The sequence below is a fragment of the Acartia tonsa genome, chromosome 10 (assembly GCF_053477335.1).
Source record: "Acartia tonsa isolate MP-2025a chromosome 10, ASM5347733v1, whole genome shotgun sequence".
NCBI classification, from domain to species: Eukaryota; Metazoa; Arthropoda; class Copepoda; order Calanoida; family Acartiidae; genus Acartia; species Acartia tonsa.
Genome location: NC_137269.1, coordinates 35194277 through 35209443, shown reverse-complemented (window position 1 = coordinate 35209443; position 15167 = coordinate 35194277). Strand labels below are relative to the sequence as shown.

Below are 15167 nucleotides of genomic sequence, written 5' to 3'. Positions count from 1 at the left end.
TTTGTTTACCCCCCCCCAAAAAATTTACCCCCGGGGTAAATTTTTTTGGGGGCGGTAATTTAAATTTGGTCAGACGTCTATGTGGTCAGATTCTTAAGTCTAAAATTTTTACCCAAAAATTCAACCGTCCAACATTGATAAAAAAAACTGTGCATTTCACATTTCTCCTTTATGACATTTATGTCTTACAGACTGTTTCGGAACGCAATGCCTAGCCGTTCTCGAAATCTTATCTCGAAGCCCTCCGAATGACCAACATAGTGAAGTTTACGAATGTGTATTTATTACCATGAAAACAGTAAGTCTAAAACAAAAATATAAGAATTAATTACATAAAATTAATGGTTATTATTTTTGTAACATCGAGGTTGCGTGATTTCAATTTAATAAAAAATATGAATTTTCTAAAAAACTTTAAATTGGCACGAATCATATTAAATCGCATCAGAAATTGATAATTTTAGAATAAAATGATCAATAATATAAAAGTAAATATTCGTATATCAAAACTTAGCAGTTAAATGGTCTATTTGTTGAAAAATTAATGATTTAAATTTCTTCATAAATTTGTACCATTCTACGCTTATTTTCAAGAATTAAAGATAAATTCTTACCACATATGATGTCAAACTAAGCAGGAAGGCTTATTTGAGATATTCCACACATCAGAGCGCATGTATATTCAAGCAAACATTATTTTCATTCACGTAGCTCCTCACGTGGGACTTATCAAAGGAAAAGTGCGCGTCTCTTTTGTTCGTTTACAAGCCACGCGCCGCGCGGAGATAGTTAGGAATGCCGCGTAACACACTCATTCTCTGGGGAATTCTGGTGTAAGGAAAAAGGGATTAATGGGTTCGAACTTGCCAGGGAATACAAGAAATACATACCGAAACACACCCGTCTATTCACTGGGAATCGAACACAATACCTCATCTTTGCAATATGCGTGCAGACAGTGTCCACGAAATCACAATCTCACAACACATAAACCACAAGAGTTTAAAATGTCATGGCCATAAGGCCTAAAATTGGTTATGGTAACTTACGAATACCACAATAACTCAAACCGCCTCAGCTACCACATAAGGACAGGAATAAGGAATGGGAAAAGCATTCAACATTCATGAATTGCACATTTACCACTCACACATCTCATTATATCATGGCCTCATAATCTCAATAAAATTAGAATTACAGACCATGTAATTGCGAATACATGAATTAATAATCAATAGTACCTAAACTTCAATTAGGTACCTACATAATAAATAGGTAAATGATTTTTATACTAAAAATCGCATCGATAATTAAATAATCAACTCAAACTTTTTTCATCAAAAGAAAGAAAGATTAAATAATAACATTTCTTCTACTAAATCTTTTTGCTAGAAAAGAAAAGTAAAATTGCATAAAAACTTCTCAATAATTAGAATTTTTCTCCAACAGAAAAATAATTGTGCTTACATCTAAACATTTTTCAGATAAGATAAGTAAGATCCTTAAATCTAAACATGTTTTAATAAAATAGATACTTAAATCTAAATAAAATATGACTGTAAAAAAATCATCAAACTTCGGAAAATTAAAATCTCATAATTTTAAATCTTCGTGAATCAAAATTGCGTAAAATTAAAATTGCAATTGAAATATGCAAATTAAATTTACCAAAATAAAACAAAAGCTCAATATAAGAAAAGAACTTCTCTAAAATGCTGAATCTGCAATTTCTCTCTGTTTTAAGAAGAAAGCAACATATACATATTCATACAGTCATAATTAAAGGCAATTTGGGCCTCAGTTAGAATGAATCCCTCAAGATACAAACTAACAATATTCATCAAATATTAATAATTGCCATGTTCCAGCTATCCTGTTGGACGTTATGACTTTCCATCACAACTTTTGATACTGCATAATTTCTAACAGGATTTCTGGCGCAGGGCTGCATCAACTGAAACAAACATAATTAGTGATGTTTAATTCAAATCAAAAAATAAAAAGAATCATGAAATAATTCAAAGAAACTTTTAAAATCATCAGTCAAAGCAATCAAATAAAATATTTTATGCTTTAGTTTTGCCGTTTTGCGTCATGCCTGGCCGAGGAAACAGAGCTTAGGTACGGCGTAAAGCGGTCTTATTAAGCTAAATTCTACGAAAATCAAAGAATCTACTTAATTCATCGTGAAAAAAATCTGCATTTTTTCTTTAGATACATCAGTTCAAAGGTGAATAGTAATAATTTTAATATGCATGTAATATTAAATTATTTATGTGATTGTAATAAATCATAAAGAAATATTTAAATGATGTAAAAATCTCATTTTGTTAATTTCTTATCATATCAAATTTCAATCCAACAAGGATAAAAATGTTTATATCTGTATAGGTACCTAGGAAATTTTCCTCGAAAAAAATCCCAGGTCTCGGAAAGACTTAAATCATTGAAAGAACTTGCGAAAACGTATAAAAACTTAAGTTAGCATTTCAAATGAAAAAATCTTGCATCGATTTGAAAGTTTAAACGAAATTGTATCAAAAATTGCGTTACTTATAAATCTTAAGAAATGGGTAATTTCTTTTTTAAAAAAATACTGCTTCAATTTTAATATATGCGATAAAAATGAAGGTAGAGTTAATTTAAAATATGCATAATTTATCTTAAATTAATTCTGTGATATTCATATAAAATAATAATCAATATTTTAATAATACCATACATCGTGTTCATTATTATAAATGCTTAAACATGAACGAAAATATATGTACCTAGGAAAATATTTGCTAAAAGTATTTTCTCAAGGTTTAAAATTGTCCGAAATCGCTAGGTACGTATATTACTACGAATCTCTGCTCTCGGAATGAAAAAAAATCTTTACGCGTGGATTAATAGGAATCCCAGCTCCCGGAGTGAAAGAAAAACTTTTGTACGTGAATTGTTAAAAATCTCTGCCTCCGGAATGAAAGAAAATCTTTGATTTGCTTACAAATTTAAACAAATATCTTGATTTTTTGCGATAATCTTTTAAAATAATAATGAGGAATATTTTAAACATTATCATAATAATATTACATGTTGTGTTCTTTACTTTAATGCATTATTTCATATGAGAATCTGAGAAATAACATTTTTTAAGTAAACGTGAACCATAAAAAAATACCTCGAAAAATAATTTGTACAAAAAATCTATTTTTCTCGATTTAAATTCTGCAAAAATCATTTGGTAGTTAACACACACGAACTTTTGCTTTTCAAAATCATACTTAAAGAAACAAAATCTTTTAAAATCTGCTTTAAAAGTCTAAACAGTTTTGTAGAATTTTTGTGCTTAGGTATGAACAATAAAATTAGTTGAATAATGAATACTTATTCTTTACAGAACCGATTTAGGTTCCTTTCACAAGCTCAACATATAACTTGTAATATTTTTTCTTTAAGGATCATTTTCACACATAAATAGTTTATGTTGTAGATTAGATATGTGTGGTTTGAAAATTTTTCAATGACTTTCTGGCGGCAACACCCGCCATATTTCCACCCGCCATTTGCAGGCCTCTTACCCTGTGTCGGGCGGCAAGGTTGGCAGCAGCCAAGTGTGGCTGTCATAAAACTTAGAATCATCTACCGGCTTTTGTCCAGCTGGAACCGAAACTCCCGTCGGCTCTTGTCCAGCTGGAACCGAAACTCTGATCGGCTCTTGTCCAGCCGGAACCGAAACTCCCGTCGGCTCTTGTCCGGCTGGAACCGAATCATTCATCGGCTCAACACCCGCCGTAACAATATTATCAACGGCTACAGTATCGTCACCAATATCATCAGGATTAACTGCAGCATAACTAACATCAATATCAGTAATAGCCACGGCAACACCCGCCGTAGCCATGCTGTCAACGGCTGCAGCACTAGCAGAACCAAAAGGTTCATCAGCAGCGTTACAAGCAGAACCAACAGGTTCAATAATAGCATCACAAGCAGCACCAACAGTCGGCTGCGGCTGAACATCTGAGCTTTCTGGTTTTAAAAACCCTATAGCTTCACTTTCCAACTCGAAATCTGAGCAGACAACATACCTACTCTTTGCTAATCCATTAGCACTAACAGCAAAATATCCAGATCCAAACAGGCTGGAGTAAAGCATGGTTTCTCCTACTGAGCGTTCAGAGTAGGGAAACATCGACGGGCAGAGGTGCCCAATGAGCAAATCCACCTGCCCATTAACCAAAGTAAAATCTTCGGGTTTCATATCAAATAAAACAGCTGCCTCCACAGGATTCATGGAGCAGATCGCCTCTCTAGGACCAATGAGAGGCACTACCACAGGTTCTAACATGTGATAATTCTTGTGTCGATCAACTAAACATAGCTTGACCGTCGGGAGACATTTAACTTCACCATCAGCTAGAGAAATTCTTGCTGAACGTCCAGTAAAAGGTAACTGAAGTTTATTAACAAGTGACTGGGTTACCATTGAGGTAGTTAAACCAGTGTCCCACATGGCGGACACTGGGACCTTCTGGCGATTAACATCAACGACGTCTAATTGTTGTAACATTAACATTAGGTTCGCCTCAGGGGAAGTATGTGCTTCATAGACGGCGGCAGCCATATCAACACTCTCATGGAGAAGGTTGTTATGGGTCATACCACAATTATCCACTTTGCATCCGCCTATTACATCTGCCTTCGGGCAATCCACAGATTTATGCCCTTTCTGCAAACAAAGCCAACAGCATCCAGCACTCTCCACAAAACTCTTCCTGTCTGGCACTGACAGGTCATGAAATTTTGGGCACTTGTAAAGTAAGTGCATATCATTACAGCCATTAACAAAACATGACTGCTTCATCTTAGATTTACCAGGTTTACCTACGGCGGTAGCTGCTGTCGCAGGATTACCCTTCTTCTTAGAGGGGGTGTCCATATCAGTCGAACACCGCATTAAAATAGCGCCCCTCTGTTCCTCGATAATCTGCATCAACTTTGGCAAATTTGGGACGTCCATTGAGCCCAACGCCAGATTAAGCTTATCTTGAAAATCTCGGGGTAACTTCTTGGATAACATCTCCAGAAGTATCACGGTCAACCACTGGCTGGTGGTAACCTCATCATCTTCATCATCTTTAGTCAGCTGCTCCAGCTGGCTAACTGCACCACCAAACTCTGCTAACACAGTCACAATCTGGTTGGAGTCCGACGGTTTAGACTTCTTCTCCCATTGGTTGAAAAGGCAGAGCATTTGACGTGTCTTAGACTTGAAACGCGAGTCAAGGTAAGCCCACTGAGATTCATGCGATTGAATCTGAGTTAATTGGAGTCTCAGCTCTTTATTTTTACAGACCTTCTCACTGCTCAACAATAACTGTAAATATGACGGGTCCTGTCCTACAGTAAGCTTTTTAAAATTGTCTTTGAAACTTACGTAGGATGCTTCCTGGCCGTCAAAGGAGGGAAGAAGACGCTCGTCAACACGATTCATATATCCAGGCGTGAACATAGAACCGGTGGCGAACTGTGGTGTGCCAAACGGTGACACAAATGGCGATGCTGTCGAGGCACCCGCCGTCGTCGTGGGTGGCTTCATAGGTTCAAGCTTAACCTCAGCCAATCGTTTCATCAAAGCAGACAAAGTGTTTATAATTGAATCAGGCAAGGGAAAATATGGCCCTTTAATAACTTTCACGATCTTCAAGCATCGATCATATAGTTCAGCCTGATGGTTAGGCAAATTATCACCAACTACATCAACAACACTTTGAATGTCACTAAGCTCTTCTATAGCATCAAGAGCATCCTTCAAGGCACTATAGTCTTTTTGCACAGTAACTATATCAGAATAAATGTCACTAAACTCATCAAGCTCTTGGATTCTCAAACCAAGCTTGCTAAAACCGCCCATGATGCTGTCGAACGTTTCGAACTTGTCGTGGACAAGGATTGACTCCTTAGTGAGATGTCTAACATTAAGTTCTGAAGTATCACTGACCAACTTCATCACTCTACTTAGCTCACTGGTTAGGGCATCAACGGCTGGACGCAGCCGCTTACTCAATTGTTCACCTTTATTCTTTTTAGGACCCATGATTGTCACTAAAGTTAACTGTACTGATTACGACTATAATAATGTGTGTTAAGGTATCACAACCAACACATTCACAAAACTTCACAGATTCTTCTTAGCTGCATCTGTTCTGTCTTGTTTTCATTGTTTCGGAACGCAATGCCTAGCCGTTCTCGAAATCTTATCTCGAAGCCCTTCGAATGACCAACATAGTGAAGTTTACGAATGTGTATTTATTACCATGAAAACAGTAAGTCTAAAACAAAAATATAAGAATTAATTACATAAAATTAATGGTTGTTATTTTTGTAACATCGAGGTTGCGTGATTTCAATTTAATAAAAAATATGAATTTTCTAAAAAACTTTAAATTGGCACGAATCATATTAAATCGCATCAGAAATTGATAATTTTAGAATAAAATGATCAATAATATAAAAGTAAATATTCGTATATCAAAACTTAGCAGTTAAATGGTCTATTTGTTGAAAAATTAATGATTTAAATTTCTTCATAAATTTGTACCATTCTACGCTTATTTTCAAGAATTAAAGATAAATTCTTACCACATATGATGTCAAACTAAGCAGGAAGGCTTATTTGAGATATTCCACACATCAGAGCGCATGTATATTCAAGCAAACATTATTTTCATTCACGTAGCTCCTCACGTGGGACTTATCAAAGGAAAAGTGCGCGTCTCTTTTGTTCGTTTACAAGCCACGCGCCGCGCGGAGATAGTTAGGAATGCCGCGTAACACACTCATTCTCTGGGGAATTCTGGTGTAAGGAAAAAGGGATTAATGGGTTCGAACTTGCCAGGGAATACAAGAAATACATACCGAAACACAGACCATGCCTGACAGACCTAGTAGTTTGTCAGGGGCTGCTAGTCAGCTAATTAATTTCATTTGAATTTGCCGAAAATTTAATATTTTGATGGCGTAAAACTTGTTTTTTTGGTGTAACTGAAGGGAAGTAAGTAAGTATACAAAAAAGAAATAAGGGAAGGGGATTGTGTGGGAATTTTCACGTCAGAATCACATACCCTTTTCCCTGGTAATTTGTATACTAAATATGGGGAATCTTCACACAGAACAAATAAATCACAAAGCTCCCCCAAAGAATTACGGACTGACAGATAAAGTGACTTATAAAGTATCTTCGCTACCATATCATATTATTTTATCTAGTATCTGAAAAGTCAAAAATAAATAAAAAAAAACATTTTATTTACTACATTTTATTACATCTTAATTGATTTTATTATATTTTTTTTCTTCAATCAATATATGTAAATTTAGTTTAAGTACAAATGTAGTTTCCTACCTAATTAATAGAGATTTTGTTGAGTAAAAAATTCTCATATTATAAATGTATAAATGAAGTATCTATTACAATAATTGGGATAGTCGTAGCTATTTTATTTGATCTAAAAAAAGACTTTCCATGAATAAGAGGTTATCTTATCAACTTACAGCAAGAAATGCTAACTTCAAAACAATGAATTAAAACTACATTAAAAATGTAACTAATTAATTGATACATTTTTAGAAACCATAAAAAATGTATTTTGAACAAAAGTGAAAAATTTAAGAGCTGTTGAGAGTTTATATAATTCTAAAACCTTATTCATGGAAAGTCCTTAATTAATATGATTTTTCTATTGAATAAATTTGCTATACTCTAAAAAAATCAATGGATATTTTTTTTAATAATTTCACTATGGACTAGTATGAACACCAGGTTAAAAGTCTTGTCAAAAAAGTAAAACTTGTTTTCCTAAAAAAATTGACATAAACTAATAACAGTAAACGGATACTTTTAATCTTAATCTATTTGCATTTGTAATATTAAAAAGTTTTTGTTGTAAGAACAATATCATTTGACAATCGTAACAGTTATAAATCTATCTCAACCATAACATTTACAAATTAATAACCAATGCTGCTTCATAACGAAATATATTTAAAAGAAAAATAATCTTCATTATCAATTGCATCTCTTAGTGAAGTGAATCAAGCCAATTTAGCTTTGTAATTTTAGCATTTGAATCTTTATACTAATTTTCAAAATAAGTTTGTATAATAATTTTTTAAAGGGCCAGTTGGATCTATGCTATTAATAAAAAGTTTTTTAATAAAAGGATTTTTCAGAATAATGGTAATGTTATATTTTTTCAATTTCTTCGTATAGATTTTTATTCATGAGACGCAACTTTTAACCTGATGGTCATTTTTATCCACAGTGTTCTATGTATGGATGTAAAATTATCTACAAATATAATTTCTAATAGGTTAAGTGTAGAATGTCTTTATGAAAAATACTAAAATATATAATAAAAAAAGGGTATACGTTAAATATATTATTTTATTCTTACAGTAATGATCCCCTACTACAACACAAACATAAAATATTATCCAGTATGGCTTCGAAACCGATTAACAATCGGTAGATTAGAACCGGTTCTGAGCAATACGGAAAAATTATATATAGCATTGTATTATAACCAGTTTTCTACGGATATAAAAATGCACAATCAAAAGATTAAAAAGATTAAATGAAAAGTTCTTTCAGTGCATGCCTTCTACATGTATAGGGCCTAAAAAAATGGTTTTAATCTTTTAATTTTACATTTTTATATCCGCGTTATTAACCAGGTTATTAAACGATGCGATGAATAACTAACATTTTAATATTTAAAAACAACTTTTTTTATTTTTTAACTATAATTTTTAGTTCAATACAAATGCCTTTCTTTTTTTATTGTTGAACTTCAAATATTAGAATTCTCTATATAAGCAGATTTTTATGATTTTGAGATTTTTGTACTTTATTTTTGATATAACAAATAACAATCATTTTTAATTTTGTTTTGATAAATTGAACAATCTTATAGAATCTTATACATTAATATCAATATTGGTCAAATTGTTTCACATTTTTATAAAGTTTCTTTTTATATTTTTAAGCTCTTGTTTTGGTTACTTTTTATTTTTTATTGAATGGAGCATTGTTAGTTTACTTCATTCACTTCCATCTAACATATTTGATTCACAACAATGATAATTCATATGAAATGCCTTTAAAAAGTGTAAAAACATTACAAACAAACCTCAAGGTGTCCAAGTATAGAATAGATTCTTTATAATCAAGTTTATAAAAGGTGGCAAAGTATGAAAAGCCTTTACTTTTTATGTATTGTCACTGTAATTAAGAATTAGGTGGCATGGAATCATATGATTGGCCCCACATTTGTTCACTAGCCTTCCATTCTTGTGCCACAGCAGCAGCACCACCACCAGAATTATCAGTAATATCCTTCTGCACATCTATGATAGCTGACGTCTCTGAGAGCAGGGGATCTCCTTGAATTGCGGCAGTATCATCAAACATTGCCATATCATTGGTGGCCACCTTCTGGTATTCACTCTGTTCATTTGACTCAATGCCGGTGGACGGGCTGTCTGTAATCTCGTAGTCCATAGATGCCACAGATTTTGTCCCGGATGAAACACTGCCCAGATCAACGTTCAAATGTTGTTGATCCCCTATCAACGTTCCTGGAGTAGCAGGGGTTGAATATGGACTGGCAATGTTGTTAGGCGAGGCCACTGGAACCGAAAAAGGACTGACCGCAATGTTGGGCGAAGCAGAGGGTTGATTGGAGTATGGGCTGGCGGCTATGTTGGGTGATGTAGCTGCGTGCGCAGAGTAAGGACTAGTCATGTTAGATGCTGTGGAATAAGGGCTTGTTATGTTGGTGTTCATAGTACTGGTCATTTGAACGTCACCTGTGGTTGAAAAAGAGTCAGATGCACCCTGACCAACATTGACTAAGCTAGAACTGTCCATGGCCTGGAAGGTTGGCGTAGCCTGATGTTGCTGTGGAGGAGAAACTATACCTTGCGGATTTTCCACATAACTAGATTGAGTTGGATATGTATTTTCTTGATTGGAGACTAATGTGAATTGTTGCAAAGGCGCAGTTTGATTAACATTGCTGCTCATGACAGATGTCGTTGGCAGAACATAGACAGTGGGCTGGCCCTTGCCAACCTCTGATTGGGGTTGTGTGGTGACCAGACTGGTAGCAAGTGGCACTGAATACATTGTTGTGTTGCATTGGGTTGTTGTTTCCATACTCAGGACACCTTCGGATGCCACACTGGATGACTTGGGTAAAGATAATGAGAAAACAGTGACTGGTTGACCTAATGACGTTGTTGTTTGTACCTGCGATGCTAGAGTGGTGAAAGATCCTTGGCTGGAGGACGGGCTGGAAAAAGTGACAACTGACTGCGGCTCCTGCCTGACATAAGCAGTTCCAGGTATCAAACTCGAGAAGGATGTCGGAGTTGGGTTGTTAATGGACATATCGGTTACAGCTGGTGTTGCATTAAAACAGTGCTGGGATGAATTATCTTCAAAAACAGTTACAGTTGGCTGGGAAGATGTGCTGAACATTGATACAACTGGTTGAGCTTGTGACATGGTGACAAAACCAGTTGCCGAAGTTTGGCCTGATTGTACATTGTCAAAGCCGGATACAGCGGGTTCGCCTGCTTGCTGCACAGCACTGAAAACTGTTGTCTGTTGAGGAGCACTAAAGACAGAAACAGCTGGTTGTGCTTGTTGCACTGCATTGAACACTGACACATTTGGTTGTGCCGGCGGGATGGCGAATAATTTGACAGGTGGCTGAGTATTATTATCAATTTGCTGGGCTGCAACAGCATTATTAAAATCTGCCATTGCATCCTGAGCAGAATTTGATAGCAATTGGCTGGTAGCTCCAGACAATTGCTGTTGAGAAGAAGATCCATATGCGTTGTTGTCTTGTTGCGGCTGAGGGGTATATTCAACTGTTTGCGAAGGTGGGCTAAACACTGACACAACAGGCTCACTTGATGTACTAAATACAGACACTGATGGCGCATTGGATGAATTATAAACAGTTACGGGTGGCTGGACTGCTGCTGTGTTAAATGTTGATTGAACGGTTGCATTGTAAACTTCTTCCTGACCTCCTTGTTGGACAACATTGTAGACTGTTACCGGAGACTGTGGTGTTTGCTGGGTGGCAGCTAGGATACCTGGATAATTAACAGCTGTTGTAGGTTCAGTGGCAGCTGCCTCGCCGTAAACTTCAGCATTACTTGTTGTCCCAGCAATAGTGTTATTTAACTGTTGTGCTATAAAGGAATTTACATTAGCATTGCTACCAGTAAAACCTTGTTGAGGTTTGGCCTCTAGAGTGAAGGGAAACGGTTGCTTTACAGCTGTGTCCTGCTTCTGGGTAGCTTCAAAAGGTTGCAGGTTGATTGAGGATTCAAATTCAGTCAGTTTAATTGGTTGCTGGGGCCCAGCTTGCTGCTGAACACCAGTAGACCAATCCATGGTACCAGGATTCTCTGGCTTTTTAGCTTCCCACTCCATACCAGCCTTGGCGGGAGCCTGGGTCAATACAACATTTTGAACTACACCCTCAGGGGTGCTTTCAATTTGTTGTCCTCCGGCAAATGGTTCAGCCGTGTCACTTGAAAAATATCTTTTTCTGTTAGCTTTTGATGTTAGCACAGACACTGGCACAGATGTCACTTTACCGGAGGGGGACATGTTTATTCTTGCCATGGCATCTTCATTCAAATCACCACATTTATTTTTATCCTCCTGACCTTCACTAGAGACATCGGGGCTACGAAGCAATGTATTGTTGATTGTTTCTATCACATTCTGTAAATGTTTCTGATCCTTGAGTATGCTGGTTGGTAGGCTGATGGAGATTGTGGCCTTGTCCTCGTCAGTGGCTTTGAAGGAGACACCCCCTGATGAACCACCTGGGGATGACGTCATGCCCTGGTCCATTAGCTTGTCCTTGCACATTTCCTACACGTTTTATATTCATCTGACTACTTTAAAAAAAAAGTCAAAAGTTGCTACAATTTTGATTCTAAAAGCACATGTCTTGTCTGTTGAAATTCAAACGAAATGTGATTTTGAATAAAATTATAGTTATTAATGTGTAAACTTTTAGAGGCTAAATTAGTATACTAAGCAGTTGGATAATCAACATCTTTAAATGTCTACTAATTTACTTTTTCTTTTTTACCTGATCTATATGTATATGATGTTTATAAATAAAAACATAAAAATGTTTAAATGTTCAACATAAAAAAAATTTCGGATCTACTGCAGTTCACGGTAAAATATTGCTGGTAACGAATATTGCTAAAAATCCATAAATTTAAAAGGCTGCTAGCTGCCAAACGGCTGAACGTACAGATCACGCCTGTACACTGTTTTAAGCGGCATAAGAAGGCCTACAAATAATCTGGAATAGCCATAAATCAATAATGCATAATTATCTCGCAGTGCAGAGAAATGCGCGAAAAAAGGCCTATTTTACGCGTTTTTTCTTCAGTGAAGCTTTCCCTGTGCATCATTGGATCTTGGCTATTCCAGATTATTTGTAGGCATTCTTATACCACTTTAAATGGTGTGCGGGTATGATCTGTACGTTCAGCCGTTTGGCAGCTAGCAGCCTTTAAAATTCATAGATTTTTAGCAATATTCGTTACTAGCAATATTTTACCGTAAACTGCAGTAGACCCAAAATTTCTTACAATTGACATTGTGTCCTACTTCTACAAATATTAAATATTATTTAAACAACTTAGAATCTAATTCAATGTGAAAATTTACTATTTTTAAAAGCGAAGCTTTTCTATAATTAGGGTCGGTCCGTCCGTCCGTCCGTACGTCCGTCCGTCCGTCCGTCCGTCCGTCCGTCCGAGATAGATAGCTTTTATTCGTTATTTTAGGCATGTTAGAATTGTCCTATCGATTTCAAACTTTGCATGATGATTCCTGTAGTAGTTGGGTACGATTTTGAAAGCGTAGCAACTCTATAATCATTACCAAAATGTCCGTACGTCCATTTTAAACATGTTGATTTTTTTTACTTTTTTAACAACAAATTTTCCAATGTTTTAATTATCCGTTTGATCTAATTTTTGGTATATATATTCCTGGGACAACAAAGAACAATATTATAAGCGAAGCAACTCTATAATCAAGTCCAAAAATGTAAGTATGTCCATAAACATTATCCTGTTTTTAAGCAGTTTTTCAACAAATTTACCTACAATTTTGATTCGACATTTATACATTTATGTTCCGATTTTTCAGTTCAGATACTATACAAGTGTTAATGTCCGTTTGTCCTACCGTTTCAGTGCTTCGCTTTTATGGATGTTGTCATCCTTGTTGTGGTAGAAATTTGGAACAATAATATTAAGATGAATATCTGTGCCTGATTGTTATCATCTAATTTGTCTACACTGCTACCCCCAACAGAGGACACACATTCCTTCTTCCAATTAGTCACCATGTTTCCAAACTCCATCTTAGCCGGCAGCTGTTGCTGACTTTTGCCAGAGGCAACGCAGCTCGTCGAGGCAAAGCCCGATGTAGAGGCAAAACCACTGACACCACCCGAAGAGGCAACACTCAAGCTTCTCGGAGGGCTTAGGACATATTCAGAATAGGCATCGAAGCTTGTGTTTTGAGTAACCGAGCCTCCCCCGCCGCTTGCCCCCAGCCCATCGCCTGACACAGGCGTGGTTGCCTGGCTGACTGGCAGCTGGCTCAGAGAACCCTGCTGCTGTTGCTGAGAATTGGGACTATTGGCGGTTGTATTGTTGGCACGGTTCTTTTCACGTATCATTGAAAACACATTGGAGAAATCAGTCGTTAGACTGCTGGAAAAATCACTTTTGCCGGACATCATAGATTCATCTGCACACATGGAGGAATTATCTCCTACACCATGATAGCTGGCGGCAGGATTATTATATTCATGTTCATAACCATGGGTGTGAGATTCCTCGTCATCATGGGAAAATGACCGTTTGGCGAACAGCGTGAACTCGTGTTTACCCTTGGCAAAGGAGTCCCGGCTTGATTGTGCCTGTTGCTGCGAGGAGGAGGAGGGCAGGGAACTGGCCAACACGTCGGTGAACGTGGTCGGAGAGTCGAAGCTGTGCTGTGATTGCAAAGGCTTCATGCTATTGGACGAGCAGATGCTTTTCCAAGGCATTGAGGTGGCCTGGGAAAAACTGGTCACGGGAAATTTTTCATCTATCACATTGGCACCTGAAATTTTTAAACATTTGATATAAAAAAAATTAATTTTTAGTTTTATATAACTTTGTGACGAAAGTGTCCCTGTTATTAAGTATTTATTTATCTATTAAATTGTCTAACATTCTATATTTGCCTGTTATCTATCTATTTATCTGTATACCAATATGCCTCTTTGTCCTTCTGTCATTTTGTGTCTATCTGTCTATTTATCCATACCCATAAGATTCTTTATCTCTTTTTATTTATCTGCATACTATCTATCCTGATTTCTATCTGTCAATTTATCTGTCTGCCTATCTGTCTGTCTATTAAAATATGTCTATCTATCTATCTATTTATCTGTCATTCAAGCTATCTTTCTATCTATCTATCTGTATCTATCTATCTGTCTATCTATCTGTCTATCTATCTGTCTATCTATCTATCTATCTATCAATCTGTCTATCTATCTATCTGTCTATCTATCTGGCTATTTATCTATTTGTCTATCTACATATATATCTGTCTATCTGTCTATCTGTCTATCTGTCTATCTGTCTATCTGTCTATCTATATATCTTTCTATCTATCTATCTGTCTATCTGTCTATCAATCTGTATATAAATCTGTCTTAATAATCTGTCTATCGATAAGTCTATTAAAATATGTATATATCTATCTGTCTATCTATCTACCTATCTGTCTATCTATCTACATATCTGTCTCTCTATCTACCTATCTGTTTATCTTTCTTTCTGTCTATCTATCTGTCTGTCTGTCAATCTATCTGTCTGTCTACCTGATACAAAGACTGTGTCCTCATTGAGAAGGCTGGGCCCAGAGATAGTTTTATGACGTGGTACAGAGCGGGTCCGCCTCGAACTCAGCACCTTCCCCTACACACACACACACACATTATTAAGTCTTTAGGGCCAACTATATCCTTTTTATATATACATGGACAAACAACATGGAGAAA

The 15167-nt window shown here is 36.1% G+C and overlaps 1 protein-coding gene across 5 annotated transcripts in view; it reads right to left on the bottom strand.

The window, feature by feature from the left end:
* Positions 1-9049: 9049 nt before the first annotated feature.
* Positions 9050-15167, bottom strand: part of NFAT (nuclear factor of activated T cells 3) — a 109300-nt gene continuing 103182 nt past the window's right edge. For all 5 annotated transcript variants that reach the window (XM_080174478.1, XM_080174479.1, XM_080174480.1 and 2 more), the window contains 3 exons: positions 14988-15086; positions 13377-14218; positions 9050-11950 (listed from right to left, as the gene is read on the bottom strand). In XM_080174478.1, the coding sequence (XP_080030604.1) occupies positions 9275-11950; positions 13377-14218; positions 14988-15086 (3617 nt within the window). In that variant the 3' untranslated portion in view covers positions 9050-9274. The remainder of the gene's footprint in view (positions 11951-13376; positions 14219-14987; positions 15087-15167) is intronic.